This window comes from Pinus tabuliformis, chromosome 9 (assembly GCF_031772625.1).
Source record: "Pinus tabuliformis cultivar Carrire ecotype Pingquan chromosome 9, CPIR1, whole genome shotgun sequence".
In the NCBI taxonomy this organism is placed as follows: domain Eukaryota; kingdom Viridiplantae; phylum Streptophyta; class Pinopsida; order Pinales; family Pinaceae; genus Pinus; species Pinus tabuliformis.
Genome location: NC_142307.1, coordinates 717,065,903 through 717,088,084, shown reverse-complemented (window position 1 = coordinate 717,088,084; position 22,182 = coordinate 717,065,903). Strand labels below are relative to the sequence as shown.

At 37.4% G+C, this 22,182-nt stretch overlaps 1 protein-coding gene across 1 annotated transcript in view; it reads right to left on the bottom strand.

Moving 5' to 3' along the window:
• Positions 1-8,035: 8,035 nt before the first annotated feature.
• LOC149150698 (uncharacterized) overlaps positions 8,036-22,182 on the bottom strand; it is a 96,494-nt gene continuing 82,347 nt past the window's right edge. The window contains exons 3-9 of the mRNA XM_089442906.1: positions 17,599-17,818; positions 17,377-17,477; positions 12,667-12,788; positions 12,482-12,573; positions 12,172-12,277; positions 12,033-12,057; positions 8,036-8,334 (exon numbers count right to left, since the gene is read on the bottom strand). Of these exons, the coding sequence (XP_089299032.1) occupies positions 8,036-8,334; positions 12,033-12,057; positions 12,172-12,277; positions 12,482-12,573; positions 12,667-12,788; positions 17,377-17,477; positions 17,599-17,818 (965 nt within the window). The remainder of the gene's footprint in view (positions 8,335-12,032; positions 12,058-12,171; positions 12,278-12,481; positions 12,574-12,666; positions 12,789-17,376; positions 17,478-17,598; positions 17,819-22,182) is intronic.

Sequence of the window (22,182 nt, the reverse complement as noted above, 5' to 3'; positions counted from 1 at the left end):
AATAAATTGTGTGGGTAAAGAGTTTTCTTTGTCTATGAAAGACTGGATGGAAGTTAAGGAAAACAGTCGAGATGTTATGCCTCCCACATCAGCTTTTAGTATAAATAATTTTGAGAATGAAGATGATATGATGGTTAAATTATATGGTGAGAAGCCTTCTCCAGAGCAAATCATGGAAATTGCTAAAGATAAGGGTTTAACTTATCAAAGAAGGGATAAAGATCAAACCAGGAATCAAATTCCCCCTCGAATTTTTAACCCGAGTTCAAACTCTGGATTAGATGTCGATCTAGGAAGTTGGTTTAATAATGAAAAAATATGGGTTCCTGTCTCCGAGATTGCGAAGATTCCTTCCCAAAGGGCTAAGTTACTAAAAGCTATTGAAGCTCCTCAAGTGAATGTTTCTCAACAGAAGGCACCTGAGGTTGATTATCAGGATGCTCCTATATATTTGCAAAGTTTAGATTCAGATAACAAGGATCATCAGCCATTCTTTATTACTTTGATGGTTAATGGGTATAAATTAAATAATTGCACGCTGGATTCTGGTGCGTCGGCTTGTCTCATGACCAAGAGGGTCATGGAACAACTTAATTTAAGAGTTTCTATGCCTTTCTACAATATGTGCCATGGATTCTAAGAAGATTGAAGTTCACGGCCTGATCAAGGATTTACAAGTTCATTTATCAGTTTACCCTGACATTATGATTGTTATGGACATTGTTGTTGTTGATGTGCCTGATGTTTGGGGTATGCTTTTATCTAGAAAATGGGCCTTTGATCTAGGAGGGAGTATTCAAATGAATTGGTTATATGCGATGATTCCTTCTCCTAGAGGTGATGGTTTTGTGAGACTTAATAGAGAACCTGAGAGAAGATTCCATGTTGAAGATCCTAAGAGACCTCATAATGAAATAATTAAAGAACAATCTGACATTGGGAATTATGTTATCCTGTCTAATTCTATAATTCTTCCAGATGATAAGGTTGATAAAAACATTGGGGGTCTCAAGGATAAAGTTTGGTACATGTATTTTGATGGGGCGTCGTCTAGGCATGGTAAAGGTGTAGGGATAGTATTAAAATCTCCCCTTGGTCATATTTTCAAATTTGCCTATCAGTTGGAATTTGAAGCAACCAACAACGTTGCTGAATATGAAGCTTTGTTGTTGGGTCTTGAGTTGGCAAAGGCTTTAAAAGTTAAATTGATTAGCATCAAAGGGGATTCCGACTTAATTATCATGCAAATTAAAAATAAATTTACATGCAAAAATCAAAGATTAAAGAATTATAGAAATGTTATATGGGATACTATGGAATAATTTGATGCCCTTGACTTTGAGGCTATCCCAAGAGAGCAGAATAGTTCGGCAGATGAGCTTGCTATAGTTGCTTCTACTTTGTTGTTATCTGATGGGCTGATTAAGGATAAGATAAAAATGGAAGTTATATTTAGGCCTTCTGTTCCAGATAACTCAGAGCATTGGCAAGTTTTTGATGACGAGAAACAAGTGATTCGTTTTCTTGATAATTTGGATGAGTTTGAAAATTTTTGGATAGATTCTAAGGAGGATGGATCTAATGATCATGAAGATATCATAAATCCTACTCCTAGGAATGTGGTTTCTTTAGAACAGCACTTTGATCGGCATGATGCCACAAAGATGAAAGAGGAAAATAAAATGGATCCAGGCGAATACATTGAGGTAAACATTGGTACTTCTAGGGATCCTGTAATATTCCTAATTAGCCATGGCTAATTGGAATATTCGATTTTGCTCAATTTTGCCTTCTATAGTTATTTATAAATAAAAAAGTGAGGAAAAGGGGGATATAACTCACCTTTAGAATAAAGTCACTTCCTAGTAGCACAACGTTGTGACTTAAAGGGGAGCCAAGGGGGCCAAAGGACCACGCAGAGATGGGGCCCACGCAGACACTTGGAGGGACTGCGCAGATGGAAAGAAACACGTGGCAAGAAAGGGATTACATTGGAGGAGGTGGGCCTTGGGATTGAGAGAGGCCAACGCTATAAAGGAGAGGGGAGCCTCCTCATTTTGTCATTCGATTATGTGCATTTGAGCTAGTCACTTCGACTTAGAGCACGCTGGCTGTTTAGCTAGTCTGCAGCACTGTTTAGTGCATCGAGTGTCTTCGTTCAGAGATCTCACCCTTAGCCCCGGGGGACTTCGAGTGCCTGCTCGGGCAAGGTAGTTTTCAGCAGTCTTTTGCAGGAGGATTGATCTTTGGAGTGAGGAGGAACTGAGCATTTTGGATAACTGCGCAGTCTTGAGAGAGGGACGCAGTTCTTTTGGTGGGAGTTCCAGATTGAGGGTTTGCAGAGGATTTGAGCTGGGAGATTGAGCAAGGGATCAACTCTTGCATATTGGAGGATTTTGGCAGAGTTTCGGGCTGAGTTTTGGTGGATTCTATTCAGTGGCAGCGCAGAGCCTTGAGGGACAGCGTAGATCCCCAAGGGGGTGATTTTCGGGGGTCAGCTATTTCAGAAAAGCTTTCTGGGTTTTTCTGGGTTTCTTGAGTAGAGTCTGATTCCAGAGTTTCAGCATTTTCTGAGGGGAACAGCCCCAAATCCTCATTTGATTTCCAGCAGTAGCAGCAGCACAACAGTTCTCCAGCAACTTGGACGCAGTTCAGAGAGAGGCCATTCCTTTGCTATTCTAAGTGTATTTCTTCACTTGCCTTGTGCAAGTCGAGGTGCCATCTTTCTGATCACCTCCTGTACTCATTCGATTACTCAGTATAATAAAATGGATTAGCATTTCTCTCTGCATTTCTTGAGTATCTGCTTGTATTCTGTGTTTATATTATTACATGTTGCATCACTGTTATTTTCCTTTCCCGGTTACTATATCATTTGCACATATTGAGTTGGAGTTTGCTTGGGTTTGAGGGATATCCCTGAAACGGGATATTACAGATCCAAAGATTATCAAAATTGGCAAGGGTACTAACGTTGAAGAAAGAAAAAAGTTAACCAATTTACTTCGTGAATATCGGGATATTTTAGCATTTTCTTATGATGAATTGAAAGGTTATAGGGAAGATGTCATAAAGCACACTATCCCTTTGAAAGATGAAAATGTTAAACCCTTTTGTCAAAAGCTTAGGCAAATAAATCCTAAGTTAGCCCCTTTGGTTCAAAAGGAGCTTTCAAAGATGCTTGCAGCAAGAATTATCGCTCAAATGAGGCATTCAACATGGTGTTCCAACCTGGTGATTGTTAGGAAAAAGAACGGTACAATAAGACTTTGTGTCGATTTTCGAAACCTTAATCTAGCATGTAAGAAAGATAATTACCCTTTGCCAAACATGGAGACTATGTTGCAAAGAGTAACTGGTTCTGGAATGATGTCGTTGCTAGATGGTTTTTCTGGATATAATCAAGTATGGGTTAAGAAGGAGGATCGTCACAAAACTACATTCACCACACCATGGGGTACTTTCGAATATATTATAATGTCGTTTGGATTAACCAATGCTGGGGCTACATTTCAAAGAGCTATGGATTATGCCTTCAAAGGTTTAATTGGAAAGTTTATTGAAATTTATCAGGATGATCTTACTATTTTTTCTAAGGATGGTATTAGTCATATAAGTCATCTTAGGCAAGTTTTTGATAAATGTAGAGAGTACGGGATTTCTTTAAATCCAGCTAAGTCTGTTTTTGGAGTAACTGAAGGGAAATTACTTGGTCACATCATTTCTAAAGATGGAATCAAGATTGATCCTGAAAGAGTTGAGGCAATCCAAAAGATTCCTCTTCCCCATAATCTTAAATCCCTTCAATGTTTTCTTGGAAAAACAAATTTTCTTAGAAGATTTATTCCAAATTACGCGGAAGTAGCTAAGCCTATTCAAAGTCTTCTGAAAAAAGATGTAAAATTTGTTTGGCAAGAAGATGGCAAAAAGGCTTTTCAGGAAATCAAAGGTGCTATTGCAAAAGCCCCTGTTTTAGTCAGTCCTGATTATTCTAAGGATTTCATGATTTTCTTTTTCGCTTCTGAAGATACCATTGCTGGTGTCTTATTGCAAAAAAATAAGGATGGTCACGAGCAACCTATTGCTTTCATGAGTAGAGCGCTTCAAAATTCTGAATTAAAATACAATACCATGGAAAAGCAAGCCTATGCCTTAGTCAAATCTCTTAAGCATTTCAAGACTTATGTGGGTTATTCCAAAATCATTGCTTTTGTCCCACATTTTGCGGTTAAAGATATATTAACTCAAACTGATTGCTTAGGGACTCGTGCTAGGTGGGTCACTAAAATACAAGAATATGACTTAGAGACTAGACCCACCAAGTTAGTCAAAGGCCAACGCTTGGCTCAAATGATGACCGAAGGTAATGAAAAAGCTCTTGGTTTGATTTGTCTTAACGATTCTTCTTCACCTAAGCTGCAAAGATTAGGAGAGCATGAGTGGTACAAGGACATTATTTATTACTTATTAAATCTTACATGTCCTAACCATTTAGTCGCTCATAAGAGAAGGGCTCTTAGATTAAAAGCCACTAAATATTGTCCCATGAAGGATGGCCTTGGGTGGAGAAATCCTGAGAGCATAGTACTTAGGTGTGTTGACGAAATTGAGTCCAAGAAATTGGTTTCTGAGTTTCATTCGGGGTTTTGTGGTGGTCATTATGCTGCTAGAACTACTGCCCACAAAATTCTGAGAGCTGGTTATTATTGGCCTTCAATTTTTTCTGATGTGCATAAGTTTGTTAGAAGTTGTCAAGCCTACCAACTGTTCACTGGGAAACAGAAGCTTGTTGCCCTGCCCTTACAACCTGTCATTGTTGAGGCACCTTTTCAGCATTGGGGTCTGGACTTCATTGGGAAGTTTCATGAAAATTCTAGCAATGGCTACTCATGGATTTTGACTGCTACCGATTATTTCACTAAATGGGTTGAAGCCATCCCTACTAAGAATGCCACTGAAAAGGTCATTATGGATTTCATTGAAAATAATATCATTACTAGATTTGGTGTCCCTGCTAAGATCACTACTGATAATGCCAAGGCTTTTAGTTCTTCAGAATTTTCATCTTTTTGTTTCAAGTATGGCATTGTTTTATCTCATTCATCAAATTACTATCCTCAGGGTAATGGACTTGCTGAATCAAGTAATAAAAATTTCATAACCATTATCAAGAAGATAGTAGGAGATAATAAGCGATCTTGGGATAGCAAAATCAAGTATGCTTTATGGGTAGATAGGATTACTAAAAAGAAAGCTACTAGTAAAAGTCCCTTTGAATTAGTTTATGGCTTGGATGTAACCTTACCTGTGCACCTGAAATTGCCAGCTTATCAACTCCTTCAGCATTTTTCCACTAATAAAGATGTTGTTCAAAATAGAATTGATCAGATTGTGGAGTTGGATGAAACTCGTAGGACAGCTTTTGATAATATATGTAAAAGTCAATCTAACATTAAGAAAAGCTTTGATAAATCATCTCGATCTAGATCTTTGCAGGTTGGAGATATGGTTCTCCTTTGGGATCGCAAAAATGAAAAACCGGGAAAACATAAGAAGTTTGACAGTTTGTGGCTGGGACCATACATTATCCGAGACATTGTTGGGCCAAATTCATTCCACTTGAGCAGATTGGATGGTGAACCACTTGACTTACCTGCGAATGGCCAAATGCTCAAGCTATTCTTCAAAGATGACATCTGATGCCATGGGGCATCCTCTGTATTATATTTCTAACCCTACACCTTGTCATTTTAGCATTTCATTTCTGTTTTAGGATTAGATTTACTTTTTATGTTACTAGATAGTTAATAAATGGAGAGCTTATATCTTTCCGGTGCTTAATGTTATATGATGATTTTTGGATGGACGCTACTTATGTTTTGTTGTGTGTTGCGTGGATACATATTCTGGATTCTCACATTCCTACAGTGCAGCAATGTGTCCCCAAGTAGAGCCAGATGTTGACAACTACATGTCAATGACCCATAGCAGTACACCCCATTTTTCGTAAAAGAGATAGCACCTGATCGATGTGTCTGTGCCGTCTAGCTATCATCATCAGCTTGGTTGTCATGTTATAATGTAAACCCATTCTGCATATATATGATGTAAATAATCTCAGCAGATCTATGTCATGTATGTAATTTCCTAGGTAAACCTATTTTTCTGGTGATGATTTACATTCCGGAAGGTTTTTTGTCTCACCGATCCATTCTCGGATGGTCGGCAGAGTTTTTCTTCAGCCTTACCCCAAAGCCGGAATGAATTTTGTCACCAGAATCTTAGGCGAGTCCTAGTGTTATAGATCCAGTCTATGTAAAAGTGATTTGAGAATAGTCCTAACTATTTGGTTAGGTTATTTTATTGCAAGTTGCTTAGTCTGTTGGATTATATTTGTGTCGCAGAAATGGGTAGTCTGTGAGGGTCTTTTTCAAATGGGTTTTCCCCCTTGAGATGTAAAAAATGTAAAAAAATCATGATGTAAAGTGTCTTGAGGGTTAGAAAAATAATTATCCCCTCATAGGTCCTAGGTCCTAGGTAAATTTAAATTTTCCAGAGGCAAAATTCGTGGGTCCTTTAAAAAAAAAATCTTAACAAGTCCAGGGACTAAGGTTAATTGATTATTTTGCTAAATTTTATGCCTTGGGTCCCTGGGGTTAAGTCAAAATCAAAATTTTGAGGAAATTAATGCGAAATTTTATTTTTTGAATTTATTAAAATGCATTTAATTGAAAAATTTGAAATTTCCTCAATATTTAAAATTTCAACGGATGAGATTAAAAGAAATTTTGATCCTCATCAACAGTCGAGATCACTTTGACAAGGATCACTCGAACTAGCCGTTGAGAGATTTATCTTTAAATAGGAAGTCAGTTGTCAGTTGAGATCATTCGATCTTTGAGTCATGTGCTAAGTGAAAGCTCTCTTGTAATCTTTTTTTATGAGCAATAAAGGAAGACTTTGGAGTTAATTTCTGCTGGTGTTACTCTTCGTGGAAATGCTGTAAGATGTGTTATTTTCATGCATAGATTTCCTTTTAGCCATTGATGATAGCTTTATGAAGAGTGATTTAAGCACAATTATCTTGTTTGATCACTTGGATTTGAATGGTAATTTAAGTTCTGAATATAATGGCAAGTATCACTATTAAATCTGAATTTTATTATCGTTTTCTCGCTCTAAGTTAATGGTTGAATTGAGTTGTGCAAGGAATTCTTGATTTTTTTTAAATCATCGGGCGTTTGGGGAAGTTTTCAGTTGGACCAGCCAACTCCCGATTAGTATTTTCTGAAGAGCCCGGTTTGATTGAATCCCAGGCTTATCATAAGAAGTTTCATTGTTGCTGCATGAAGGGTTTTGGGCGAAGCACCTCTGTTTAAATTTAAAATTTCAAAAATTTTCCATGCTGAATTGATAAATCTAGCTTTTAAGAGCCTCAAATTGTCAGATCTGCGAGCGGAGTTGGACTCACACTCGCCAAATCTGGTAGATCTGCTACTCCTGTGCATAGATCTGTAATTTTTTTTAATTTTTCTAACTTAGGGTTTCTGGGGTTTCATTTTTTGGTATAACGGGATTCTGAGTGTTTGTGTTTTCAGGAACAGGTTGTAGATCTGAAGGTGCAGTTTGATTTTGAAGCCAGATCTAGGCCCTGGAGGGTAAGATCTGACCTTAGAACCATCTCTTACAAGGGCATTATTTCTGCAATCCAGGGTTTTAAATTATTTTTTTTATCTGGAGACGATTTTATAGGGGTTTCAAGTAATAAATCTGAAGCAAAACATATAAATTTTATTCAGAAATCTTTGGGAAATTTTTAAGGGTTTATTGGGCTGTTATTTTCTTTTCCTGTCTGCTGCTACCTAGGGTTTTCATTTTTGTTGCAGGAAAATTTCGAAATTTTTGAAAACCCTCGCTGTTCTCGCTACCCATCAGATCCGCCCTCTCTTCTATAAGCAGCTCCATCATTTTCTCATCTTCCATCATTGCCCTCGACCCTTATAACCCGCTCATCTCTCCCTTGCGTCCTTCTCCCTCACGCAGTTGCCCATAGCTGCTCCAACCTGCAAAAAACCTCCTCCTTCATACGCTGCCTCCTTGTTGCACCCGCGTCCTTCTCCTTTTTCTTCTGCCTGCTTGCGTCCTTCATTACATCTCTCCCTCTGCCCATACGCTGCCTGCAAAGCCTGCGTATTTCCTTCAAACCTGCGCCCGTTCCCTTGCTAAGCCTCGAACCCCTCCGCGCAGCTGTATCCACCCTCCCATCGCAGCCTCCTTCCTCCTCGACCTGCTCATTTCTCCTTTCCATGACCTCCTCTCGGCCTTCGGGATCACCTGCAACAATAAACAACAAACAATAGCAAACATTCGATTTTTTATGTATGCGTATGAGTAGGGTTAGCGTAGGTACTTTTTTCTTTTTTTATTTCATTTGGTTTTCGACTTAGGTTAGGACCCTATTCATTTAAAAAAAAAAATCGATTTTATTTTCTTTTAGTTTGGTTCTTTAAAAAATTAAAAGTTTAAAAAATTTCGATTTGGTTTTTATTTCTTTCCTTTTAATCTAAAATCTAAAAACTTAAAAAAATCTAAAATCTAAAAAACAATAAAAAGTTTAAAAAGAAAATTTCTAAAAAAAAGCTAAAAGGGACTTCACATTTTGTCACTTTAAGAAATCCTAAAGTATTAAATCGAAATAAGTTTCATATTTAAGGGTTTTAAATTTTTTATGTGGCCTCTGGCCCATTAAAAAATTTTAAAAATTATTAAATCTTTTTCGATTTATTTCGGTCACATTTAGTCTTGCTTAAAATATCAAGAAATTCACCTAAGGAATAATTAAGTTGTCAATCTAAAATTTCTTCTTGGTGTCTTTTGTGCTAAGGTAAGATCTAAAGGTAAATTTTTGTGGTATTTGTCATTTCTCTATAGTTAAATGTGCTTAAATTTTTATATCTGAAGATTAACTATTTGAAAGTGGTAAATTTCCTAGATTTGGAATTTTAAGCATAATCATTTAAATTCTAGGATCTGAACTGGTTAGCTTTTAAATTTCATGGTTGATTAAGGTATTTGTATCTCTTGAAATTTAATTGCTAAGACATTGTGCATCTGTTGAATATCTTGCATCTATCTATCGTCATTGCTTGGATTATTTAATGCTCGTTACATGTTAGACATTTTGCAAATATTTTCAAGCGATTGTTTAAGAGTTTTATCGTGGAATTATAAACAGATTTCATATCTCTGTTTCCTAAGCAGCAGCAGCTAATCAATTACTTGGATCGTTGACTCCATAAGGCACTGGTATTAATCATTTAAAATCTAATCAAATTCTAAGTCTTGCTAAGCCTTAATCAAGTACTAGATCGCCTCGTTGTGTCTCCCGAACTGGTTGGTTCCCAACTAGTTCTTCTTCATTCCATTTTTCCATAGGGTCTACCCCCCTTAGCATGCGATAGGGAGACAACTTAAACGGAAAGATTGGAGATCAAGGTGACAGCCCCCAATCTGAGCGTTGTCACGGTGCCTAGACATTCTGTGCGACAACAGGACCAAAATGTGTCTAACAGATCAAGACTAGTAGCTCAAGCCTTTTGCATTTCTTTTTTTTTTTAATATTTTAATATGACAGTTTGACTTGTTATTGTGTAAGTGATCATAGATGTGATTATATGATTTTACAGTGTACTTCATTTTGATTTGGACATAGATGATTTTACAATGACAAATACAATGAATTCCTATTTTGCATACCAATTTCTTCCTATTTTGAATATCAATATCAACAGTGTTATTGACAACGGAATCAAGGATGTAGCTGCTTTAATTGTATAAATTTGTGAATAATTATACAATAAAAAACTCTGTTATTTTTTATACTATTCTATATATTTGATATTTGGGGTGGACTCCCATTTAGGGTTGGAGACCTAGATGTACCTATGAAATCCCCTTAAATTTGGGGGGTCTCTCCACATGACCCCAAGATTTGTCCCCACATTTCTGAAACTTGCTGTAACACTGCACAAGTTACAAAATTCAGTACCTACTTTTTTGCAGTCTTGCATGGTAGAAAAGTGCATCAATGATGCTAGATCCGACAGATTTGAAAGGATATCTTGTCCCAAGAGTATCTAACACACAACTTTAATCCAGTGTTAAATGGGACAAGCTCCCCCAGGTGTGAGGAACATCCCCCATGCCTCCCAAATTTCCAGAATGGGAATATTTAGTAGGGGGTGTCTCCTGTTTATGGTGTACACATAGGCATGACCCCACAATTTGATCCCAATGGCATTAGAAGAAATCTATCTTATTTTCTTTTAAAGCACAAAAAATCAAAACACTAAAGCGAATGTGAATATTTATTAATATTTGTTTTACACTTTCATTGTTCATCTTTGTGACTTATCTTTGTTTCTCATGTATTTAAATTTATCTTTATAGGATTTTAAACAGGATCCCCTCACATTTCCTATGTCATTTCCTAAAACTTGAGGAGTTTCGACACATGTCCCCTAGATGTGTTTTCCCGTTCCTGCATCCTTCATCCCTAAAACTTGGTGGAACATTGCTTTAATCATTTACAGATCTTAATCTTTACTCTCATTGCCTACTTGACCTAGCATTTGCTCTTTTCTTATTCTGTAGTACATATATATTAACCTAAGTCACGTGACACAATAACATAGGACATGTTGGACACGAAAATAAGAGTATCCAGCACGTGACACGACAATCCCCAGAACAAGAAATGGAGGACATGTTATATAAATGCATGTGTGTGTATAACAAATTAGTGAATTACACATTAAAAAATAAATATAGAGAAAGATTCAATTTAGAAAATAAAACATATACATGATGATGATACAAATTCAATCATACAACTAGTCCATATAATAAAAAATGCACCGAGTGCAACCCATCTGTAAAACAAAAAAACATCAACAAAAACACTCTAAATGGCCTCTAGAGTCCAAAAAATCATACTACAACAAATAACTAATACTAAATATCATCAAAATCGTTGCCTATATTGTGATCCTCATCATTGATATCACCCTCTAAATATTAAAATAAAATAGAAAAAGCATAACATGTCAAATCAAGATTTTGTTTGAGTAATGGGTACATTTTTACTAGAGTCCTGACAGAAGAGTTCAACGTTCACTGCCACCAACATCGAGATATATAGAGGATTTGGGACTCTTGATTAAATACTAGTTCCATACCCTCATACATGACAAAATCAAATGGAAATGTTGCAATCCACCAAATCCTGACATCTTGAAAACTGTTCAGTCTGCTAGATTTTTAATGGGATCTAAAATTCTAATTTATCCATAGGAAATCCAATGTGGTTGGAACCACTCTCAAACATCCTAAATCAATTAATGGTAAGTTAAAAATGTAAGTAAAAGCATGAAAACGAAAGGTAAAGGAGAATTAGTAGGGCCATTAATTACATAGCATTAGCAAGGCCTAGACAAATCCACTTCCCAACACTTGGAATCCTTCTAACATTGCTTAATCACCCTTAGCTGCATTCCAAAACATGTGATAGCTCCAAAATTGTGACTGAATTGCATGAAAATGAGGCAAAAAATCAATTTAGAAAGCCACGGGCTGCTTCTTCGCCAGACACATGTCTGAATTTCAGGACGTGAGTAGGGCTCCAACACGAGTTTGACTCTTGTCCTACGAACAAGACAAGAGTCAAACTCGTGTTGGAGGTGTTACACACGTGTCCTGTCCGACATGTGAAATATGTGACACAAGGTTGGGTAAAGTCCTTTAATGTTTCTTAGCTATTAATTATTAGCCACTCCCCTTTTTCTTCCACGCTTGTATCTTTTCTACAGCCCCATTTACCATATTTGATTGCCTCTAGGTATCAATTTCAATTTCATTTCATTTCCAACAACAGAGATGACTACTACCCTTCAACAACATCATTTCTTCCATTCTTTAGGATTGATGTTCTTGATGTACTATGACCAGAAACATTTGGGGCAGAATCCAGATACATTCATTTAAGAAGCAACCGCTTAACTGAATAACAAATTCAAATTCCTTTTTTATTTGGTTTAAAAATTCATAAAAAATATTAAACCCGACAAAATGGTTAAAATAGATTCAGAGGTGAAGCTTTCCTCAGCCACTCACTTGATAGACACGTCCTTTTCGCAGGGTGTCAGGAGGTAGATTAACAAATTTCAGATATGCCGCAGCATGACCCCGCCACCAATTGTCACCTTGTAATACAGGTCTCCTTAAAATACAGTAATTCAAACAACAAGTAAGTATACAAACACGCAATATCTATTGAATAATGTCTTCAACAAGCCATTTAAGATATGGAAATCATGCAAATCAAATATCCTCACCAATCATTCTCAGATGAAAGTGACCAATATAGAGACAGCAATATTTTTAAAACTAAATTGACCAAGGCCAGAGATGAAACTAAATGAACCTGTTACGGCTCCAAGGGGTCAAAACACCTTGCCGATATAGCCATGCACATGGAAATATAATTGGATTCCTTCCAACATCCAGCAGGAGACCCTACATAAAACTGGCCCTCAGAACTATGTCTTTCCACACATAAGTTTGCTAGTTTGCTTGAATTGGAATATATTATACATCAAGTTAGCATACCGTATATGCAGCTTCAGCAAAAGGATGCAGGACTACAGCTTCTTGAATTTGGTCTTCAGGTGCCTCAGCGAACTCCTCCAATGACGGCAGCGTTGTTGTTTGTCTCTGCAGCAGGGCTATGCCTGCACAATGAATAGAACTTATCAACCCCAGCTAAAAAGCAGCATATCAAAATTCTATTGATATCTTGAAGAGGTCTTCATCGATCTTAAGCTAACTTGCGATCTTCATTGCTTACAATGTTCTTTAGCAGGTTCTATTTGGAGAAAACCTTCAAGAATAATATTAATAATTGATGATTGATCCATTCCAAAGATGAATGGAAGTTTTGCCCTGTTTGTGAGACTATATTACCACCAAGATTTAAGTCATATTGCCTATTCAGTTTTCTATACATCTATCGCAGACTTCCATTGAATTTTGGATATTGACTTTCTGTTGGAGGATTTGGGAGTGTGTCATCATAGCATTATCTAGGTTATTTCCTGTTGAGAAACCACGTGTAGTAGAATTAGGCTTGATTTCTATGTCTTGATAATTACTTGTGAATGTTAAATCTATTCTTATCACTTCTTATGCGTTCTTCATCAAGCAACTATACAAATGTTCAGTCTTTCAAGAAAAACAAAGAGACAATAAACAACAAAATTAGGCTCCAAGCCAAGGAAAAACCCCACAAGGGGGAAAACCAGTGTTGCGAACATCGCGATATAATTGCAATTTTTTCGCAATGGCGATTAAATCGGCGGTTTTTTCGCTTTGGAAAAATCTCCAAGCCAGAGAAAAACCCCACAAGGGGGAAACCGGTGTTGCGAAAATCCTGATAAAATCGTGATTTTTTCGCGATGGCGATTAAATCGATGATTTTTTCACTTTGAAAAAATTGTGATTTTCCCAAAACAATCGCAATCCAATCACAAAAATCGCTGAGCCGCATGACAACGAGTTTTTAAAGTCTTTTTTTGGGTTCTTTTATATTTCATTTTGCAAACAAAGGGCAAAGGTGAAAGCTAAGGAGGAGGAGAACTCATCTACAAGGGCAAAAGAGGAGAAAAGTTAAGGAATTTAGCATCCCAAGCAAAAAAATTGGAGTTTGGACAAAGTTTCTTCAGTAAGGCGTGGTTTTTGCAATGTATTTTTACTTAACTTGATTAGGTTCTTCTTCCACTTGATTATAATAAGTGTTCTTATCATCAAACAACTACCAAACATTGAACAATAAAGAACAATGAGACAAGAGGACACAAGATATAGGTGATCAGCTAGGGCCAAAACCTCTCCTCTTGAGAGGAAAACCCACAAGAATTCTTCTCTTCTTATAGAACTTCAAATGATGAATTCCAAGACCTATAACCCTTGACCAAGGCCCCTCCAAGACCAAGTCAAACTTCTCATGGATGAGCTCCTCTTCCACAAAGTCAATGATAGTCAAACTAGCCTTCCAACAGTTGCTTGCTTCCTCTTCAACCTCAATTTCAAACCTGCACTTTTGACTGTGATTCTCAGCCCTCCTGCAGCAACCCTAACTCGCACGTGTGACAGGAATATGGTAGAAATGGTCTCTTTTCTCCTTCGCTTGAGCAGCAGTTCCTTCTTCAATAATTTGGCTTGTATACTAGAGTGAAATTACCCCAAAACTTAACTTCATGTAGGGACTGTAATTCGACCTTGCTGCAATTGTACAAATGCCCTAATTTTCTCTTCGCATGTGTGAAACCTTCAGCCCAAAGACAGTCAAAAACTCGGATTCTTCCTTCTTTGAATCTTCTTCTTCTTTGTTGGATTTAGGTCTTCTTATCTTCTCTTGATCAAACTTGTGTGTGCTTCTTGGATGCCTTCAAAAGTGGTTGACTAGCCTCTTATATATAGACTTCCCGTCCTAGCTTGTAGGTCAACTTATCACTGTCTCTAGGCCGACTTAACACTTGGAAAGGCCGACTTGGCTTGGAGCATTATGACAATGTCTTGGAGGGTCTTTGACTCTATTTTGACTCAAAAAAAAAAAAATCTTTACAATATGTGACATGCTCAAAAGGCTCTTCCATACATAACAATGGCTCTCATGACTTGTAGACTCAAAGACAAGCACTAGAAGCACTCAAAGGGTTCTTGACCTATAAATCAAATAACCTTGAGCATGAAACACATGCCTCAAAAATAACAATAATTAATTTTATTCTTCTCTTTACATAAAATCATGATTACATATGTCATTAGGCAGACTGAACCTAGTTACATATTTCAACAGTTTTCAAGTATGGGCATCAAATTTGGCCCCTTTTTTGTTTTTACTTGGGTTTTTGTCACCCATATATTTTCCATGATTTTTGCTTGGATTTTAGTATGTTTTTTTGTCATTTTTGTTGCATTTAGTGGAGAGGGTTTTTTTGTCAAAAGTGCAAAATCTTGATTGTTTGTTTTATTTGTTTAAATTCTTCTTGCCCCCTAGCTTTTTTCCATGATTTTTGCTTGGGTTTGAATGTATTTTTTTTTCATTATTGTTGCATTGAGTTGAGGGTTTTTTTTTGTCAAAAATTCAAAATGTTGTATGTAAATTTTAATTTCATTTGTTTAACTTGCAATTCTTCTTGTGCCCAAGTTCAAACTTTATTCTTACATTAAAACTCGAGTTCAACAAAGTTACAAACATGCCAAGGAAATTGGACTCTCTAAGGGAATTTGGTGAACCTGATAGAGGGTTTGACAGATCAAATTTGAGTTGCAAGTTATGTGGTCATCATATGACAATGGGGGTATACATATTGAAGTTCCACCTTGCACAAATTCCTGGACATGAAGTAGGCCCTCGCACAAATACAAATCTAGAAATCATCTACAGAGCCCTCAAATCATTGGAAGAAATAGAGATAACCAAAGGGAGAGTTGGTAGCCTCAAGGAAGTCATGGTTCGAGATGGCCATGCAGGATGCTCAGGAGCGAGAGGCTTCTAAGAGCATGGTTCTCAGCTCAAGTTTCATGTCAAGTAGCAGGACAGGGTTCTGTGTCAAAGGGAGTAGCTACAATGGATGTGATGAGCTTGGAGATGGATCCCAAGTTATGGAAGTACCTTCCTCGCTAAGAGGGAGTGTTGGATTGTGTAGCTCGGTAGGACTTCCACAATGCTATGGGGCCTTAACATGAGGAAGAATTTCGATGATAAACTTTGTAAAATGATTCTATAAAGTACTTTTTGTATTTAATGATTAGAAGTGACTTTATTATAAAGTTGAGTCACTTAAGTGATTTAAGTGATCTCAATGAGAGATTAAGTCATTGTCGTTGATCTTAAGATGGCAATATTTAATCCTGGCCATTGATATCTAGGGTTAGGGTTTTTAGTCATTAATAAGTTATAAAAGGAGATATAAGGGAGAGGTGAAGACACCATGTACATAGTTTGAGTTAATGGATTTCACTCTAGTGTGCATCAGGTTGGGCAGGGGCCTGAGGAAAAGGAGCAGGGGGCAGTTAGGGAGTAGCATCAAGGCTACTTAAACTATTTGTATCCTTCCTCTAATGGGTCATTATCCCTGGTACGAGAGCCCAAGTTCTTAATAGAACACAGATTGCAGATTTTCCTTGGTGTTGGGGTTTCTTGGGTATATCTGGTGTTGCATGTGTTGCAAACTTGCATGTGTTTGTCTTCAGTTTTACTTACTTCCATTGTGCATGTTATGCTTAGAAAACTCATAAATCATAAATCAGTTACTGGATTTTAAGTAATTCTAGCAACCAGCATTTTCCGGTTTGGTGCCACAGGTCAGACCAGTTTAGGCACCCAAACAGTGAGACCAACAATTCCAGTCTGATTTCAGTGACATTGGTGTGGATGTATATTCTAGGTGCTCTATATTGTAAGTTCATTTGTAGGTGTTTCAATGCCAAGGACAAGTGAAAGGGAAAGGAGAGATGCCTCATCATACTGCAAAGGGATAGGGTAATGGTTTCCTCCCTCTTATCTCCCTTTTGAATCATTTGCCTTTAAGATAAAACATTGTGCATTCTACATCTATGGATTAGGAGTACTTGTATAGAATCTTGGGTAGAGGCCACCTTTGTAACATGTCTTGAGTAGTAGATCTTTAATAGATTCTCTCCACCGTTTCATTTGAAAATCAAGCAAACAAATTAAGGGTTAGGTAATTCACATCAATTGATTGTTTGATTTCCATTAAATCATTTTTTGAACCAAATTAAGGAGGTTTTATGACACACCAATTGGCTGCATATAGTCCATGACTTGCCCTCTTGAATTGCTACATGACTCCATTACCTAACAAGAAAGACGCCATCTCTCTTTTGTCCATCATTCCCCAACCTTTTACTTTTCCATTTTCCATTTGTGGCATTGTTGCTAGGCTCTTTTTCACTCCCATTACTTCTACTTCATACACATTGAGCTTCATAACCCATTGGGAAAACCCCCTTGGTTAGGATTCCATTTACCCTAGCCTAAAGTGCATAGGAGAGTTCATAAGGCGACAGTGGCCAACCTCCTAGTTCCACAAGGCTAGTGCCCTATCATTGGGACTTTAATCTGACGGTGCTAATTGTGTGATAGTATCACTTATATAGCTGTCTGGACTCTGGAGCAACTAATTATGTATACAGCACCAAAACAAAATTTCTAATACAAAAATTAGTGGCGAAAGCATAATATCAGTAGTTATCTTCAACCAATTACATGAAGTAAACAAAAAAAGTCATTACCTGCCAGAAACTCCAAATGGCCAGCACCAGCTGCACGATATGCTACAAGGTCACCCAAAAGTCCAGCCACAGAGTGAACTTCATCTTCCTCCAAAACACTCCTGAACATATTTCCAAGTAAGAATTAAATAGTTACTATATGTTGGAACCAAGAATGCATAGGAACATACAAAGCAATATGTCACTCATAATTAAACCACTATCAGGAATAAGACAACTTACAAATATCGGGCCCTTCCAAGGCAGCATAGTACTTCTCGAATACCATGATCAAAAATTTCACGGTAATGGGCTTTCCAAGCTCCATCATGTGTTGCATAAAATGACCTCCATGGTAGAACGTTAGAGCCAGCACAGCATTGTGCAGTTGCTGAAATCCATGCCATAATTGAAAGGGAAACAACTAGAATCTGCTTCCACTTTTCCTCATCACCATCATGACCTGTTGTAATGACCACTTCAAGTTTGGAACTCAATAGAGTGATTCATACATGGATCCCTTAAAGGAACCCTGTGCAGTAGAATCATATACATCAAACCAGTCTATGATGGCTAAATAGTAAAATGAATATAATTGCTCCAGTTAATTAGTGATTGTGAATACAATGTGCTTGCATCAATTACGTGGCTAACCCCACAAAAGAATCCAAAAGTTTTCAATAACAGGAATAATTTTCAATTCAAGGTTTGACACTGCAAAAGATCAACTTTGCATAAAAATGGAATAGCTATAGATCATAACAAAATAAAAACTCAAAGAGTCTTTAGCTACTTTAACTCTTGAGAATTAGTAATTCTACAGGAGCAGTTCAAGTCCTGTGGCAATAACAAATTGATATGCAGGTATGGAGATGAGCAGAATTTGAAATTTCCTTGTTGCCAGCAAACCAACCAGGGAGTAAATTATTTGATATTTTCCTTCCGACTGGAGCACAACCACTTGCATTGGCATTTTTTAAGTTAGTTAACACACAAAACAGAAGAAAAAATGTAAACGGAGGTCCATTGGAAGAGATGTCTGAGATGGAGCATGATGCCATTGATAATAATATAAACTTTAAAGGATACACGAGAGAGCAGGTATGGTTAAGAGTCTTTGCAGAGATGTCATTGACATGATGTTACAGTCTCAAATTAACAATAAAAATATTCTTCAAAGTTCAGACCCTCCCATATTGTGCATGGCATTTGAAGTTTTGGAAGTTAATTTCGACATTGGTGAAAGTCCACATAAGCTTGACAGAGGCAAGAGAGAGGTATTCAACATAAGAATGAATTCATGAGGAAAGTAGGAATACAATCAAGGGGTTTCAGGTAAGTTGTAAGAAATTAGACATCCCCCACAAGAACCCAAAAGGCTTCCCAGTGATCACTTAAAACTACACAGGTTGAAGAGAGATCACATAAAACTTACAGGTAAGAGTATTTGTGCATGCAAAATCATAGCAAACATGGAGCAGATTACTGGAAGTGATTCCTCACTATTACTGCTTCAGACACTTGTTTTCAGCCCACTTTCTGATTTTTGCTGGCTACAATCACTATTGTAAAGGAGGTGTGTATTGAAGGTATATGTTAGAAATCAGGAGGTTTTACAATTTTATCTTTAGATTTCCATTATATGATAATTACTTGTGAATCTGTCAGCATTATTATTATTATGTTTTTTCTTCATCAAGCAATTACCATAAAACATGAAGATCACAGAAGACAATAGAACACAAGATATAGGCTCCAAGTCAGGGCAAAAACCCTCCAAGGGGAAAACCCAGAAAATCTCTTCTTATAGAATTAGATCAAATGAGATATCCAAGACCCATAACCACAGAAATTTCCACCTCTAGATGCCAAGTCAAATCATTCTTCCTTCCAGCAGATTCACCAACAAGAAACCAGCAACAAGAGATGTACCAAGGCAGATCTTCTTCCAGACTTCGGCCTTCCTCATTTTCTCCATCTTCCCTCTATTTATATAGTTCAGAGGGGTGCGAATAGACATGTCCATTGGGGCAAGGCCGACTTGACATGTAGGCCAACTTGGCATCTAGAGGGGTTTCTATCCCAAAATTTACATTTAAAAAAAACTTTTTCTTTTTCTTTTACAATAGGTCCAAAATAGGACTTTGACTCTTTGACTCAAAAACTTAGAAGCACAAAGAACATGCTTATCTAGAAAATAATAATAATTTTTCTTTTTCTTTTCTTTTGCCTTTTTACATAAAAATACATAATGGTACAAATTATGAAGACAGAAACTAGTTACAATCTGCAACACTCCCTCTCAACTAGGGAGGTATTCATAATTGTACACCTGGTACAATGATATTCTCGGACAGAAATATTCTCATAAGAGTATTATGACCATCACTGTAAGCATCAACATTATGACCAGCACTGTCATCGAGGCCTAACTTCACAAGCTCAACTTCATTTGAGAGCATTATGCTTGGAGGCTTTACGTGAGATACCACACTACCGCACTACCTCTAAGGCACATACCCCATCCGGATGTTCACCGGGCATGTCATTTTAGGACTATTCTTATCTTGTATTTTTATCCCTCAATCCTCAAAGAATATCGGTCCTCTTTGACCACTCTTATCTTAGATACCTGTCCTATCCTCAAAGAGTGTCGGTGTCTTTCCTTTCTTGGATTTTCTATCCTAAGGGAAACCACAGATGCTTTATCCAATCCTCCACCACTCTCCCCCTATGGCCTTCACTTACAGTTACGATTGTTAGTCCTGGTCAAGTGCATTACACATCGAAAAGAGAATGCACATGTGATGTCCATCATCACTCCTCCTCAACCAGAGAGGATATCCCCATTCCCTTTTGATTAGGGAAAAGATCCTTGCTCCTGTTCAAGGAGACTCCTTTACTCCCTCTCAAATCTAGAGGAGACAGAGCCATGGTTCCTTCTTTCCTTGGTATCTTTTCAATCTAGTGACAAGGTTCGGAACATCAACCTTGCATATCACTTTCCTTTCTTTATCATCAATGAAGGCATTATACTGAGCCTTATCTAACTTCAAGCCAATTATATAGCTCCTTCTGAAAGTGATCTTCATTGTACAAACTTGAACTTCAGGTAATCTCTTCACATTGTTACCTTTCAATCCCAAGATGATGTTGCAAACATCTTGACTACATAATTGCTAGGACCATATATTAAATCCATACAGTTGAACTTGACTCAACTGTCATCATGTATTCCTGCAATATCCTTCCAGGTAGCAGATAACCAATAACAAAAATATTAACATTAGACTTACCTCATTATGATGGCCTTCTCATCAAAGCATCAGCGTTGTTTAGTTATTTGAGATCAATGTCGTTTCGCATGATCCATCTCCACATGAATCCTTCATCATGCATTCATTTTAATCAAAATGCCCATGGATCGAACTTGATTATCAAGTTACAATATCTTCCTTGGATTTGTTACTGTTAACTCCCTTTCTTTCTTCTAGACACTACTCTTGATGATGATCAATATCTTATGTAATCTTTTCTTCCATACAACCATCTAGCCACCAATCTTTAAAGGCCCTGGTTCTTATACCTGTCAAAGATAGAGTTCTTTCCTATGTTGGAAAATTCAATGTGGCAGCTTATTATATTAATTTTCCTTAACCTTAATACTTGCTTGTGAACCTAGTCTCCTTATGTTCTTTATTTAGATCTTTTCATCAAACAAATATCAAGAATAGAAATAACAACAACGAAGGACACAGAAATTAGGCTCTCAGCAAGGGAAAAACACCTCAAAGGGGAAAAACCCGGAAAAACTCTTCTCTTCTCATAGAATTTGCTTCAAATGAGACAACAAAGACCCAAACCCTATACCAAGTCTTCCTCCAAGAACCAAGTCAGCGCTTCAACAAGTTCTTCTGTGATTCTACACCAACCAACTTCAACCTGCACTTTCGACCTACGAGCTTCAGTACTACAACTCAACCTGCAATTTTCGTCCTACAACTTCGGCCCTAGTTGTTGCGTCAAAAACCCTAGTTCAGCGTCTTCTTGAGACCTTGCTAGAGCAAGACAGCTCCTCCCAAGGAAAACGAGATCAAGATCGAGTATTCTTCCTTCCAGCAAAAACATACTACACTTCGTCTTACTGCAAACTCGGTCCCGCAATTTCGACCCTTCTTTAATGTAGAAACCCTCCTTCCAGATCAATAGGTCTTCTATTTCTTTTTTCCACAGATGATTCCCCTTGACAAGCAAACCCTCCTTTGTGTCCACAAGATGATCCTTCTAGTTGCCTTCTTGTGCACCTTAGCTCTCATACCATGTTGGAAAATTCAACATGGCAACTTATCATATCAATTTTCCTTAACCTTAATACATGCTTGTGAACTTAGTTAGTCTTCTTGTGTTCTTTATTTAGATCCTTTCATCAAACAAATATCAAGAATAGAAATAGCAACAACAGAGGACACAGAAATTAGGCTCTTAGCCAGGGCAAAACCCCTACAAGGGGAAGAACTCGTAAAAACTCTTCTCTTATAGAATCTGCTTCAAATGAGACATCTAAGACCCAAACTCTAGACCAAGTCCTCCTCCAAGTAACAAGTCAACACTTCAACAAGTTCTTCCGTGATTCTGTACCGACCAGCTTCAACTTGCAATTTTGACCTGCCAACTTCAATACCGCAGCTCGACTTCCAATTTTTGTCCTACAACTTTAGCGCTTCCTTTTGCTTCAAAAACCTTGGTTCAGCTTCTTGAGACCTTCCTAGAGCAAGACAACTCCTCCCAAGGTCAACGAGATCAAAATAGAGTATTCTTCCTTCTAGC